Raw genomic sequence first — 15206 nt, forward strand, 5'->3', positions numbered from 1 at the left:
GGGGCCTATATAAAGGGGGGAGGGAGGGCAGCAACCTACAGCCTTGGGCGCCTCCCTCCTCCCCTGCAACACCTCTCTCTCTCTCCCTCGCAGAAGCTCGGCGAAGCCCTGCCAGAGACCCGCTACATCCACCACCACACCATCGTGCTGCTGGATCTCCATCAACCTCTCCTTCCCCCTTGCTGGATCAAGAAGGAGGAGACGTCGCTGCACCGTACGTGTGTTGAACGCGGAGGTGCCGTCCGTTCGGCACTCAGTCATCGCTGATTTGGATCACGGCGAGTACGACTCCGTCATCGACGTTCATTGGAACGCTTCCGCTCGCGATCTACAAGGGTATGTAGATGCACTCCTTTCCCCTCGTTGCTAGTAGACTCCATAGATGCATCTTGGTGAGCGTAGGAAAATTTTAAAATTATGCTACGATTCCCAACAAAAATTCCCTCACCACCTCCAGTGGCATTACAACCTCTCTTGCAGAAATTCTCAAACATTTTTGCAGAGTCAATCTCACTTCCTCCAACAAGGACTTGTGATCACAAGACCATCTTACAGGAAGGAGCAAAACCTCCCAACTTAAGGCCCTATAGAGTGCCACACTATCAGAAAGCAGCCATGGAGGAGATCATCAAACAAATGATTAAGAAAGGAGAGATTCAAGAAAGTTTTAGTCCTTTCTCCTCACCTGCAATTATGGTCAGGAAAAAAGATGGTGGATGGAGGTTGTGTGTGGACTACAGGGAGCTAAATGCCATAACTATAAAAACAAATTTCCTATGCCAATTATTGAAGATCTATTAGATGAACTGCATGGAGCAAAAGTGTTCTCTAAATTGGATCTGAGGTCTGGGTATCATCAAATCAGAATGGCCGTAGAGGATATTCCAAAAACTGCTTTCAGGACACACATGGGCCATTATCAATATACAGTAGTACCATTTGGACTGGCTTGTGGACCAGGTACTTTCCAAAGTCTCATGAATACAGTGTGTGATGAGATAAATGAAGAAGAGAAGGAGAAATGCATTTTGGTCTTTTTTGACGATATGTTAGTTTTCAGCAAGTCTCTGGAAAAACATTACAAGCACTCGGAGAGCACTTTCACTATACTGAGAAAACATGAGTTGTATGTGAAGCAGTCCAAATGCATTTTTGCCACAGACCAAGTTGCATATTTAGGGCACATCATCTCTGGAAAAAGGAGTAGCTACTAATCCTGACAAGATAAAGTCAGTTCTAGAATGGCCAGAACCTGCAAATGTAACTAAACTCAGAGGTTTTCTAGGTCTGACTGGATACTACAGAAGGTTTGTGAAAAATTATGGACAGATTTGCAGACCACTGCATGATATGCTCAAAAAAGATGCATTTCAATGGGGACCTGAACAAAGCAAGGCTTTTCAAATTCTTAAGCACACAATGACTTCTTGTCCTGTCTTAGCTATGCCAGATTTCTCTGTTCCTTTTACAATTGAAGCTGATGCATGTGCAAAAGGAATTGGGGCAGTGCTTATGCAAAAAGGGAGACCTATTGCTTATTTAAGCAAGATCCTAGGCCCAAAGTCTGCAGCTCAGTCTATCTATGAAAAAGAAGCCATGGCAATTCTAGCTCTAAAAAAATGGAGACACTATGTTTGGGGACACAAACTGATCATAAAGACAGACCAACAATCTCTGAAATACATGACTATTCAGAGGTTAACTGAAGGAATTCAGCACAAACTACTACTTAAACTGTTGGAATATGATTATTCCATTGAATACAAAAAGGGCAAGGAAAATACAGTAGCAGATGCCCTTTCCAGAAGAGATAGCTTACTTCAAATGCACTGCAACAGCATCACTACTGTGATTCCAGCCTGGACTGAAGATGTGATGAAAAGTTATCAAGGAGATACAGATACTGATAAGATCTTGCAAAAAGTTGCTGCAGATGTTGGCCCAAGTCCTAAATTTTCCACTCACAATGGCTTACTGAAATATAACAACAGAATTTATGTGGGTGCCAGCACACCATTCAGACAGCAATTGTTGCAAACCTTTCACTCTTCTGCTATAGGAGGGCATTCAGACACTAAAGCAACATACTACAGAATTAAAAAGGTGTTCTACTGGCCCAACATGAAGAAAGACATTGCACAGTTTGTCAGCCAGTTCCCTGTGTGCCAGTTGAACAGGAGGTGTTCTACCCTCCTGGACTTCTCCAACCATTGCCTGTGCCTGATATGGCTTGGTCCCACATAACAATGGACTTTATCACTGCTCTGCCAAATTCCCAGGGCAAAGAAGTCATTCTGGTAGTTGTGGACAGACTAACCAAATATTCTCATTTCATCCCATTGGCTCATCCCTACACAGTGCAAACAGTCTTCCAGGCACTAATGGACAATGTAATTAAGTTGCATGGGTTACCTGTTTGCATTGTGTCTGACAGAGACTCCATCTTCACCAGTGCTCTGTACCAAGAACTTTTCCATGCTTTTGGAGTGAAGATTAGGTTCAGTACAACATCACACCCACAAACAGATGGCCAAACCGAGCGAGTCAACCAATGTTTAGAAGCATATCTCAGGGGCATGGTTTTCCAAGAACCAAAGAAATGGTTTAAATGGTTGCCGCTGGCAGAACTGTGGTATAACACCAGCTATCATTCCTCTCTCAAGTGCACTCCCTTTCAGGCACTCTATGGGTACAAACCTCCACAGATTGGAGAGTTTGCTACAGATCAGCTACTGACTCCAGAAGCAAAACTAACCATTTCAGAGCGAGAACACATGATGCAGCGCCTGAAAGCCAATCTGGAGCATGCACAAAGCAGAATTAAGCACTTTGCAGACAGGAAAAGGACTGACTGACAGTTGGAAGTAGGAGACAGGGTGTTTCTAAAAATTCAGCCATACAGGCAAAATGCTTTTGGTCTGAGAGGTTCACTCAAGCTACGATCAAAGTTTTATGGGCCGTATAAAATTCTGGAACGAGTGGGAGAGGTAGCTTACAAGCTGGACCTGCTAGAGGGCACAAACATTCATCCAGTGTTCCACATCAGTCAACTGAAGAAGCATATTGGTCACCAAGCTGTTCCCCTTCCTCATGTGCCTCTGGTTACTCCAGAAGGGTACGTCAAGACCATTCCGGTTGCAGTGCTGGATCGTCGCATCATACAGAGAAACAAAGCACCAGTGGGGCAATGCTTGGTACAATGGGAAAGTTTGGCTCCAGATGATGCAACTTGGGAAGACGCAGCCTTTCTGAACAAGACTTTTCCAGGTCACAAGCTTTTTCGCCTCGAGGACAAGGCGATCGTCATGGCGGCGGCATTGTCAGGACCCAAGCCACGAGCATACTCAAGAAGTGAAGACAGACACAAGAGATTCAGATAACCAACGGCCAAGATGCATCAAGACAGTTCAACGGCTCGGATGGATCCTCACCGTTTCACCCTGAAGTACTGTTATTTCTGTCTGTAACCGTTGTGAACTGTAACAGTGTTGTCCGCGTGGACTGTAGCTTATAAGGCACGTGAGAGGAGGGGCGAGACCAGGAAGAATATTGGCATAATCTTAGCTTTAGTTAGAACCCTAGACTACGTACGGAACTCGGGGTCTCTTGGCTCACGATCCACCACTTGTATCCTCAATTTTCCTTAAAATTTCCTCAGATAATACAAGAGCTCGCCATGATCTAGAGTTCCTGGTAATTTGAGCCTTACACAGCCGGCGGCGGCAAATCTCGGCGAGAGCTAATAGTATGTCTTACCTGCTCCCCCACCTGCACTCCGGCTGAGCCGTGGACCAGGCCATCCTCGCCGAGGAGGAGCGCCTCGTGCTAATCCGCTTCGGCCACGACTGGGACGAAACTTGTATGCAGGTACGGTACCCCCACTCCACCCCCACCAACGAAACCCTAGTTTTGTCGTACCTGAAATTGGTCTTGGATTTTTTCAAACCGGGCAAAAAAAAAATTCGCCCTAGGGCAGGAATTCTCATGCTAATTTCGCTAATTAGCTTCTGTGAGCACTTCACCCTCATGTTAATTTCGTGGAGTAGCAAGCTTTAAGGGACTAGCTGCAATATGTGTTGTTATAATACAACAAATATCTGAGCTGGTCTTTAGGAATCTCGGCTGATGATGCAGGTACTATCCACGCATCCTGCATGCACCTTTCCATTGCCTCAGAGCATAGGTGGTTAGTTTGGATATGTAGCACAAGTGGAGGACGTCCGTGTGCATGTCTCTGTTTTTCTTGAAATAACGCTTCTAATTTTTAATGAGCTAGATAGTTGCTCACATATGTTTTTCTGCCTGTAACATAATTGGAGTAGTTCAAGCCCGTTCCTTGGTTAAGTTGAAGTAGAACTGGCCATTGTCTACTGACATGATTTACCCCATCACGCAATTCCGAGGAAATTCAGTGATTTCTGCTTCTCCTTTTCATTCAGCAACTTCTTTCAATGTGTTGTACGTACAAAATAATACACCTCTCAAGTCATTTCATAAATGTTATATATTGATTGCCTTTTAATTCTTTTTAGGTGCATAGTCTCAGAAGATAGTTGGTCAATTTGGAGTAGGGTAGAAGTGGGAGGATTTTCAATTTGTAGTAGGGCAGAGGAGGATTTTCGCATGCCTCCTTTTGTTGAAGTAAAGCTTCTATGTGCACTGAGGGCTAGGTTGCAACTCACATATATATTTGTAGAAGTTCACAACTGGTTGCTTGATTAAGTTGAAGTAGAACTAGCCATTATAGGAAGTAAAGGTATGAGCGATTTCCCTCTTTTATTAACGGCCAATTGTTTTATTACTTTGTGCGAGGAATACAGTTTCTTAGCGGTTTTATATTATTGATTGCACACTTGCAGTTTAACTTTTTAGGGGGCTTTTGTTCTACGTCAATCTAGCATGGTTGTATGTTGTTAGACTTCATTACGAGTTTCTGACTATCTATTTGTTCATGTATAGATGGATGAGGTGCTCTCAGGGGTGGCTGAGACCATCAAGAACTTTGCCGTGATCTACCTTGTTGACATCACCGAGGTTCCTGACTTCAACACCATGTACGAGCTGTACGACCCGTCAATGGTCATGTTCTTCTTCCGCAACAAGCACATCACGATTGATCTTGGGACAGGAAACAACAACAAGATCAACTGGGCAATGAAAGACAAGCAAGAGTTTGTTGACATCGTGGAGACTGTCTACAGAGGAGCTCGTAAGGGCCGTGGTCTGGTGATTGCTCCCAAAGATTACTCCACCAAATACCGGTACTGAGGTATCTCTGCCTGTCTCTTCATGTGCAGTATTCCAGTGTGTGGCCTTCTCTGTTCTGTGAAATGCCAGTACTTGCACTGTGACCCTTGATGTAATGTCTGTCAACTTTGGGAGTCTCGTGTAACTGTGTATCTGTATTTTGAATATCGATACGTCATAAACCTGTAACCCTTCGAAACAGGGCCTGCTGTGTGCTGCCTATTGGTATGGCTGATAAAACAGATGTTTGGTTTGAACTTTGTGTGTGAATTTCCCAACTAAGGGCTCGATTTATATCATGTTGGTAGAATGTCACTGCTCTTCTTTTATCTAGCTATGTTACCCTGAAGCATGTTCATATTCGGTGAAAGAAAATCCCAGGCTTAAAACATATTAGAGTTGTAGGCTCGATATTTTTTTCTTGGTTCTTGTTTTGAATTGTGAGTGATGTATGCACTCTGAGTCTCGCTCATTACTGGACTACAAGCCAAATTAATCTTGTTTTGAATTGTGAGTGATGTTTGGTTTGAACTTTGTTGATACATGAACTAACGAGGTCAAAATCCCTCATTGATACTCGCAGGTATACAGAATCAGGAGCCATCCATGATTTGTTTGGCCCTGTCACTAACAAGGAGGTTTGTTTGGCTTGTAGAGTTGTAGTCCAGTAAGTGTGGTGGTGGCGCAGTTGGCTAGCGCGTAGGTCTCGTAGCTGCACGACGTGAGCAAGTCTAAACCTGGTCTTCCTTTTCTTATCTTTTTTGTTGAGCCTAATAATGAACTCCACGGGTTCAGCCTTAACTGCTGTGCCTTCCTGTGTCCCTCGCTGTTCCTCTGCTTGTCCTGCCCAAGCACTATGTCCAGGCTCACAAAAGTTGGAATTTTACATGGCACGTTGCCATATATCTTCATCTTGCTACAGAAGTCCTCTTGAGCTACCAGCTGGGTTCTGGGTTCATGGTCAGGGAATTTGGGTTTTGGAGGAATAGGAGTACCTTCCGATAAGGTAACGTGTCATCAGTCATCGGTCATTAGACTATTATGAAGGGCTTGGATGGATGGCTGCATTTTTTTCTGCAAAGGGATGCTTGGAACACTGGGCACTCTTTGGGTTTTCTTCGAGTTCATCTTGAAGAATCCACCATGATGAATTTAATGTTTGATTGTTGTGAGACGTATGAGAAGAAAAGAAAAGTGAAATTCAAGAAATTTGTCATGAGCATACATTCTTTGCTAGGTATTTAACTGGTGGGATCTGGATAGGGTGGTACAATGTATGCGACTAAATTTACAATAATGCGTATGTTGCAGGCCTGAGTTTTCCCATCATTTCCAAGTTATCCCCCGAACCCTATATCTCACTAAGTTCCTTTTGATGCTTTTTTCTTTTCTTTTTCTTGACATTTTAATCAACCAATCACGACCTGACGCGCGCATTACTTTGGGATATGGCTGGGTACAATTTTTGTGTGCACTTTGCTGCCAACTATGGTATAGACGCATGTTCCACCGCTGCATCGTCTTCACGGAGATCTTTCGCTCGGTTTCTTCCTCCTCTCCATTCTCTCTGTGTGTCCTGCGCTCTCTAGATCCTCCCAATCTCTTATCGGGGCTCCCGTCAAATCCAGTGCCACCGCCCCACCAATGTACGTAGATGACTGTCCTTCTTCTCGACATCCCTACCTCACCTCCTTCACATCCAATCCTCGCGCGCTGCCCCACCCCATCTTCTCTCCGCGTGGCGTGCGGGAAACGGGCATGGAGGGCACAACCGAGGCGGCGGCGGCGGCATGTGTGTTCGGCGAACTCCCTCCAAAACTCCCTCATGGGCTGGGAGCAAGCAATATATTGCATGCTCAGTGTATTTTGTTTGCATTTCTCTCTTTCATAGCAGGTTGGGAAATTACATTTTTGTGTCGCCCATTAGATCCAGGATTGAATAGGGTGCCACTTTTGCAGTTTGAGCAAATAGTGAACAACATACTGGCTGTCAAGTGTCATTTATACATAAACTTCAAGGTGACTATTCAACATCAATCTGGTTTTACTGGAAATTCTTTGTTCACCGGGCACCGATCTCCTTTTGTTGTGTAGTAATTTTGGTGATTTATTTATATAAGTTTGTATGAACACATGAACAATTTATATAAGTTTTACATACATATTCCAGTAATTCATACTCTATATGCCACTCCTGTATTTTTAATAAAGTCATTTATATGTATCTCGGGAAGGCTCTCACATGCATCTTGCATAGCAATGGGCAGCGGCAACCATGTCTCCCTCTTCTCCGCTGACCGCGGGAGTTTGATGCTTCTCTCATGTACACTACCTCTTTAGAGCATCTTCAACGGCCGCCGAACGCACCGCGCGCTAAAAAATACTTTGCAGCGCGCCCATCGCCTGAAAAAGCGCGGCGGGTAGCGTTGGCTTCAGCAGGCGCGCTAAAATTCAGCACGCGCGCGCAGCTCCAGCAGGCGCGCTAAAATGTTGCGCGCGCGCTATCGCACGAAACATTGCATACATATTTTTTAAATAAAAAAACGATGCATATTTCATAGATAACAAAAACGATATATAGATATTTTACATAGTTCATAGCATAGATCGATAAACAATACATAGATAGATAAAACTACAGTGCAACTACATACTACGGTGCAACTAGATGAACTATGGTGCAACTACACCCTACTCCGAGTCGTCCTCGTCCGGACTGGTGTTGTCCGAGGTATCGATCCACATGTCCTCCCAACGAGGATCATTATCCCCAAAGATCGACACCCCACCTACCTCAACGATATCGCACTGCGATATCGCCAGGGCCTTCCGCCGACGCCTCTCCAACCGCTCCGCGCGGCGCTTTGCCGTCCTTTCCGCCCAGGAGGCGTTCTCCGCCCAGACGTCCTCCGGGTGGCGCCGGCGCCACTCCGCCATGGCTCGCTCGTCGGCGCTGCCGCCGACGGTGCTCCGCACGGTCCTGGTCCGTGATAAGACGAGGCGGAGGGCGACGTTCTGCGCCTGCTCACGCGTGAAGATGTCGTGAAGTTCATCTGCATTGGCGGCCTCCCTAGACGCCACGCCGCCGCGTTGTACGCGCGGGCGACCTCGTACGCGGTCCCGAACGTGCCGAGGCCGAGCCGGACGTCGCCGGACCGGATCTCGGCGTAGTAGGTGCCGCCGGGCGCTCGCGGACGCCGCGGTAGCCAGACGATCCACGGCGGCTCGGCGACATGGTGGCGCGGTGGTGGCGGGGGCGAGGAAGCGGCGAGAGCAGTAGAGTGTGAGCGGCAGAGTAGAGGGGAGAGCGCGCGTGACAGTGTGGAGGCCGCGTGGCGAGCGCGGCAATTTATAGGCGCGCTCGAAGCGGTGCGCCAAATCTTGCGCGCGCGCTGCCGCCTTTTTCCCCGCGCGCGCAATCGTCTCCCCCGCGCCCTAGTTTCCCGCCGTCGCTGGAGTGTGCCAAAACGTCTCTCACTCGCTAAAGTGATAGTTTACCACGCGCGCGTGTCTTTTGGCGCCGCTGTTTGAGATGCTCTTATACTACTCCCAATCCCCTGATGTTTCCCCCAAAATCGCCGCCTTCGCCGTGCTTCCCCACGGTTGCATCAGCAGGCAGCAAGAAAGGCAACCATGTTCAGACTACGTTGCGCGGATACTTCAGAAAGCGCGCGTATCCAGCCGGATACTGCCCCGATACGGCCCGTATCCCTCGATTTTTTGATTTTAAAAAAGAAAATAATATTTGATACTCCTAGGATACTTCTGCGATACTTTTTGGATACCTGAAACCCCTCATTCGACATGAAATCCCCTTAATAGTAAAGACGCACCTTTTGAAGATACCCAACATGGGCATGAGTTCATGCCAAAACATGACTGTCAATGTTCGTGTGCAATTGAAAGGTGAGCAAGAGAGAGTCGATGCACTGATTGGAACAACGAACCTGAGAAAATCCCACTGCCAATTAATGAAAGTGGACCAAGTGCAAGAAAACAAAAGGGAATAATCCTATTGAGGCATGTTTTGACCTAGAAGCTCTATTTTGTTTTCAATATTTTTAATAATTAATATATATAATATCTATATATAAACGTATCGCCGTATCCATGTTTTCAGAAAATTGGCGTATCGGGCGTATCCCCGTATCGCGTATCCGATACGTATCCAAGTATCCGTGCAACATAGAGGGTGTTTGTTTCCAGGGACTTATTGGTTTAGGGACTTAAAAAAGTCCCTATAAGTCCCATCTAAACCAAACAGGAGGGACTTAGGGACTTAAAGTGGGCCTTTGGGACTTAGGGACTTAAAGTGGGCATTTGGGACTTAGGGTCTTATAGGGACTTATAGTTGTAATATGGTCTTATAGGGACTTATAAGTCCCAGGAACCAAACAGTTAGAAACTTTTTAGGGACTTGGGACTTATAAGTTGGGACTTATAGTGTTCAGAGTGTCGTGCCGTGGCCCTGTACGTGTCATGCTGATTGCCAGCGGCATCGTTGGCTTTGTTTAGCTGAAATCTTTGCTGCTACTAACACATGTTGTTTTCTCGTATTAGTGTAATTTTTGTCTTAATACTGTCTGTCACCAAGAAACTTCCCTGTGGGAAGAAAAAAATTGAAAATTATATACATACTAGATTGAAAGTGTTGGATGGAAACAGATAGTTGCTAATAATGGTCTTCTCTCTAGATGAGTTTGAGCCACTTATTCTTTGATAAATATCTGGCACCAACGGATGAGCAAATCGAATAAAATTGGTATCCCCTTCTATTTTGCAGACAAAAAAAATTCTGTCACTCACAGCCACAGAGACAAACTACAAACACGCAAAACATCATAAATCAAATGTATTTTTGGTGAACAAAAAGTATAGCTGGATTACCCATCATTAGAAAAAGAATTCCTCCTATTTAGGTTCCACACATGGGAGCACGACGGTGAGAGATAAAAAGACGTAGGAACCACAATCCACAAGTCAAACTCCAAACAACACGCCGGTTACCTTTATTCCACTGGTTTTTATAAACAAAAATGCAATGTGTTCAAAACTTATCTTGCAAAATCCGCCACTTTGTTTTATTATTGGTTATCTACTCCCTCCGTTCCTAAATATAAGACCTTTCTAGAGATTATAATATAAACTGCATACGGAACAAAATGAGTTAATCTACACTCTAAAATATGTCTATATATATCCATATGTAGTTGTATTAACTGGAACCTCTAAAAGGTCTTACATTTGAAACCGAGGGAGTACATTTTGTATTAGCATCACTTTACGCAAAGTGGTGCTAATATTGCATGTTCTACGAGGGCAAAGGTACGTGTAGAAGCATCGAAAAAGCCAATGCATGGATACATGAAATTAAATATAGACGTTGGCTTTTATCATGATCTCCTTCAGGGATTGGTGGGGGCAGTCATCCAAGATCACGGTGGGAAGTTTATTGCGGAAGCTAATGAACAAATAGATATATGCTATGACTCCCATTGAAGAGGCATTGGCTATCATATTTGGCTTGAACCTAGCAAGAACTGCTAGGTGTAGCAAGATCGTGATGAACTCGGATAGCCTGGAGGTTGTGGAAGCTTTGAAAGAAGGCAATTCCTCTTCGGTAGCAAGTGCGATTATTGATGACTGCTTTTTCATGTCATCAAATTTTAATCATGTAATTTATTATCATTGTAATAGAGAGAGTAATAAAGTAGCTCATGGACTTGCTAGGTTAGTTAAGTTTTCTCCTTCTCTCTGGGCGGAGTCGGCACCGGTTGAGGTGCTTCCATTACTTGTAAATGATGCCACTGTTTTGCTAAGTGAATAAAGGAGGAGAAGTTTGTAAAAAAAAGCTGATCTTTTTACATGTATTTTCTATTATTGTTTTCAAAAAATAAAAACCAATCACGTGCGCTAAACGGACCGGCCTGCGACAGGCCCATTATTGGCAGCGCTGAGAGCCTGAGAGCGGGCCTTCCTCCCTTCCACACCTTTCTGTTCTCTTCCTCCTCTCCCAGACCCTACTTGCCTCGCCGCCGACGCCTCCTCCCTCCCACCTCCGGCTCCCACCCCCGCCCGCCTCTCGCCGCCACCGCCCGCCGTCCCCGCTCTTCCCCGCACCGCTCTCTCGCCCTCTCCGCCACCACCCCCTCCCCCCTCCGGTTCCCAGCACCCCGTCCCTCGCGCGCCGGCGCCGGCGCCGTCCCCGTTCGTCCTCGTCAGGACGCCCCGCGCTCCGGCCCGCAGCCTTCGCCCACTTCCGAGGTACGCCGTTGCTCTTCTGCAGCGATTGGTTAAATCCCAACCGGACCTTCACAACTTCTGGCCTGGGCGGGCGCGCCGCCGCACGCCCGGTCCGGCACACCGTCTAGATCCGCCCCTGGCATCCCGGCTCTTTGCCTCAAACTTTGGTAGCTGAACGCGCATCGCCTATGCATCGCGCTACCGCAGACGCTCTACTGTTTATTGCCAATCCCACACCGGTGCCGCTGCACAGTAAAAATTTCCCCTTTACGATTGTGTCCGTGCGAGCCTTGCAGCTGTACTTCTGTGGTCTCTAACATGATTGTATCTTAGATACTTTTGATTTTTCTTGCTGTAAAATATGCCTCTATTAATTCGTTGCACATTTTTCGCAGCTGTCAAGGAAGAGAGTAATGGACGTTCACAGGGCAGAGTCTCCCCATACAGGAGCCGCTGCTCTAGACCCTCGACGGGCCGAGGCCGCCAACAGGCACGTGAGGGCACTAAATGCCCAGTTTGCAAGGTTGGGCACTTCTTCATCTGCTATAGCTTGCCTCGCGTCATCTCAGTCACTTAATCTGAAATTTTGTGGCGTACATTGTCCTATCATGTTTATTGTTTCAGCTCTAGTTATTAAAGTCCTTTCTGGAAATCTAGTCCACAGTCATCCCATAAAGAATATTCAGTTACTACCATATTTTTTAGAGATCCCTGAATATAATTTTTTTTATTACATTTTCGGCCTTCATGCTGCGTATTCCCTCTGGTGCGATGTGAGAAAACACTCATCTACCTGTTTATTTTGAGCAGCTGGGTTCAATCGCAGTTGCAAAACCATCCAGCTGAACTTTGGGAGGATGGCGTGAAAGATTACTTATCCCATGCTTCTGAAATAATGGTAAGCTTCACAAGCTTCTAAGGTGTTTTCTTTATTCAACAGGCCTTAACTAGAGATTAAATATTTACCTGTGGCCATTGATAAAAATGTATCGCTATCACAATTTGCTTTGTTTTGTGCGTGGCGTGCATGTGTAGTGGATTTGTGGACGTTAGTATACCAGTATACAGAGTATAGTTTGCTTCCTGAGTTGCTAGGATTAGTTTAAAATTATTAGGAATTTTTGAACAAATAGATATCAACAGTGTTCACAACCAGACAACAATGTGAAGATGAACCATGTTATGAGTACGAATATCAAACTACCATATGCCCTTGTTTTCATTTAGATTTGTGGGATGTGCTAAGTTTTCATGTTGACTGTGGAACTGTACTTGTGAAATCATGTCACGTGGGGAATACACTAGGATTGCCTGCACCTTAGCAGCAGTTTGGATCAGAACAAGAGACTCCCTGTTGGATCCTGGAGTTGTATAGAGTCTGGACTGATACCAGATTGATAGGTTCATATCAGACCAGGATTAGAGTTCTGTAGGTTTCCACTCCGTTGCTTTGAGTTGGAGTCTCCAGCTTCAATGGATAAGGAGCTATAGGCTGTATGTGAATCTCAAGTTATTAGTAAAGTTAGTCTTGTCTCTAAACTCTTCTCTTTCCTTGCTGCCTATTGTGCCCTCAACGGTGCCTACCCTTCAACTTCTCGTCGGCCTAAGCTCCTGCCTCTCACGGCTACACCCTCTCATCTAAAGGCTCTAACGATCTGGTATCAGAGCCAGGTTACAGCTTCTCGAGTGTGTAACTAATAAGTCAGTTGTCATCTTTTCAAGTGTGTTACTGATAAATATGATTAGCAGACCATCCAATTACTATCCTATGCAACCTTCCATGCAATAAAAAACTATTTGTAAATTGTAATTGATTACCCCCTCCTGTTCACAAAAAGGTGACGTTTTGGACATGTCTTAAGTCAAAACTCTGAAAACTTTGACCTTCTATGTTGTTTTTAATATTTAAACTGGAAACTTGAAAATCATATGCACGGATTTGTGTAAAGAACTATTTTCAGAATTTGAACTATTGATCAAAGCTATATTTGAAGACTGCCAATATCCAAACGTCACTTTTTTGTGAACTGGATGGAGTATTGTTTTGCCAGCACATACTACTTTTGAACTCGTCACCTATTGGGTACTGCTTAGATGGTATTTTGGCACTCAGATGTTATGTCAGCAGTCAGTCAGATTTCTCTTAAAGTCATAATGTCTTGATCTCATGTTATTCTCTCCCCTTAGGAAAATTTCAAGGATGTTGTCAATTGGCTTAGGCAGAATAAAGCAGGCACGACAGCTGTTTCATCCCCAAGTCCAGCCAATGAGGAGAAGACTACTACGCCAGCAACTGTCAATAGCAAGTTTATGGTACAGCCAGGATCAGATAATGGACAGAAGAGTCCAACTACAGGAGCCAGCTCCCTAGCTTTTCAGAACTCAAGCTCACCGAATATGTTCTCACTCCCTTCTCAGAAGAAAACGACACCTTTTGGCGGTATAACTATTCACCAGTTTATACCTTTATATGCCATATTGTATTTCGCTTGTTGTATTTTTTTGCAGACTTGGTAGTTATATATTTATTATGTTGATTGTGTCATAATGATGTGCAGGCATATTTGATAACAAGGACACGCCTGGCGACAGCAGCAAATCGACTTTCCAGTTTGGTGGAAATAACGGCTTTTCAACACCAACTAACACGCCTGGCGATAGCAGCAAATCGACTTTCCAGTTTGGTGGAAATAACGGCTTTTCAACACCAACTACTCCGTCCATTTTTTCTACCCCTGGTTCCAGTTTTAACATGCCAACCTCAACACTGTTTTCAATGAACCAGCAACCAATTTTCACTGGTATTTTACTTCTCTTTTTCTTGGCATTAGTGCGTCCTTTATGATTGGTTGGTTCATGTGTATATTTCCCATAATTGTATTTGTGGCATTTATTTGGATGAGGCCTGTTCACAATATTTGAAAGGGAATGGCAAAGCTTTGAATTGTAATGGCTTATTGTCAGGTTGTATGATTGATATATCGTCAACCCAACCAAATCCTACTGGGCCATTTTTGTTTGTGTTTCCCTATTTATTTCGTAGTCAACCAGTTCTATCCTTGCCAAACATGTATGTTCTGCCCCATGGAAACATTATATCCTACTTTGTGTAATGGCAATTGACAAACAAATCCATATCAGAGCTAATATTAATCAATATTATTTATCAAGTGCCCCAAAGTTAACCATGTTTCTGTTTACATTTGACCCAAATATCAAATTACCATTTCCTACGCAGTTCAGAAAAGAAAAACATGTAATTGGCTTGATGCATTCGTTGGTTTTGCCTAACACACAGACACGTGAAACTCTGATGATGAAAAGGCAATTTGATCATTCTATTGACGGTGCTGTAGGAACTTAATTGATTTTGTATTACGAGCCCTCTAGGTCGATGGAATAATCAAATTTTCTTATTGTTGTTTTTCAGGATCAGGAAACAGCAAAGCTGCTGAAGCTTCAGCTGATGCGGATGAAGGTGTGTACCTACCAATTTGTTAAGTTATGGAGAAAGTCCAATTTGCCGCTCCACCCGTGTTATGACAATTCAGTGTACACCCTCAGCTATACAACCGTCTAAGGAACACCCTCATCTAGTCATCTCTTATCTTGCTGTATAAGTCAACCCTCAATGGCGTCTTGTAGGTGGTTTTCGCCTGCTACTTGCAGGCACCATCTAACATTTCCACAGTGGCAAAAAGCATTTCCCACATCAG

The 15206-nt window shown here is 44.7% G+C and overlaps 1 protein-coding gene and 1 pseudogene across 1 annotated transcript in view; both read left to right on the top strand.

Moving 5' to 3' along the window:
• The first annotated feature begins 3747 nt into the window (after positions 1-3747).
• LOC123050637 (thioredoxin-like protein YLS8) lies at positions 3748-5285 on the top strand (annotated as a pseudogene).
• A 5938-nt stretch (positions 5286-11223) lies between these two features.
• Positions 11224-15206, top strand: part of LOC123055205 (uncharacterized) — a 6838-nt gene continuing 2855 nt past the window's right edge. The window contains exons 1-6 of the mRNA XM_044479185.1: positions 11224-11511; positions 11886-12013; positions 12301-12388; positions 13678-13930; positions 14049-14291; positions 14921-14968. Of these exons, the coding sequence (XP_044335120.1) occupies positions 11904-12013; positions 12301-12388; positions 13678-13930; positions 14049-14291; positions 14921-14968 (742 nt within the window). The 5' untranslated portion in view covers positions 11224-11511; positions 11886-11903. The remainder of the gene's footprint in view (positions 11512-11885; positions 12014-12300; positions 12389-13677; positions 13931-14048; positions 14292-14920; positions 14969-15206) is intronic.

The sequence above is a fragment of the Triticum aestivum genome, chromosome 2D, assembly GCF_018294505.1.
Source record: "Triticum aestivum cultivar Chinese Spring chromosome 2D, IWGSC CS RefSeq v2.1, whole genome shotgun sequence".
Classification (NCBI taxonomy): domain Eukaryota; kingdom Viridiplantae; phylum Streptophyta; class Magnoliopsida; order Poales; family Poaceae; genus Triticum; species Triticum aestivum.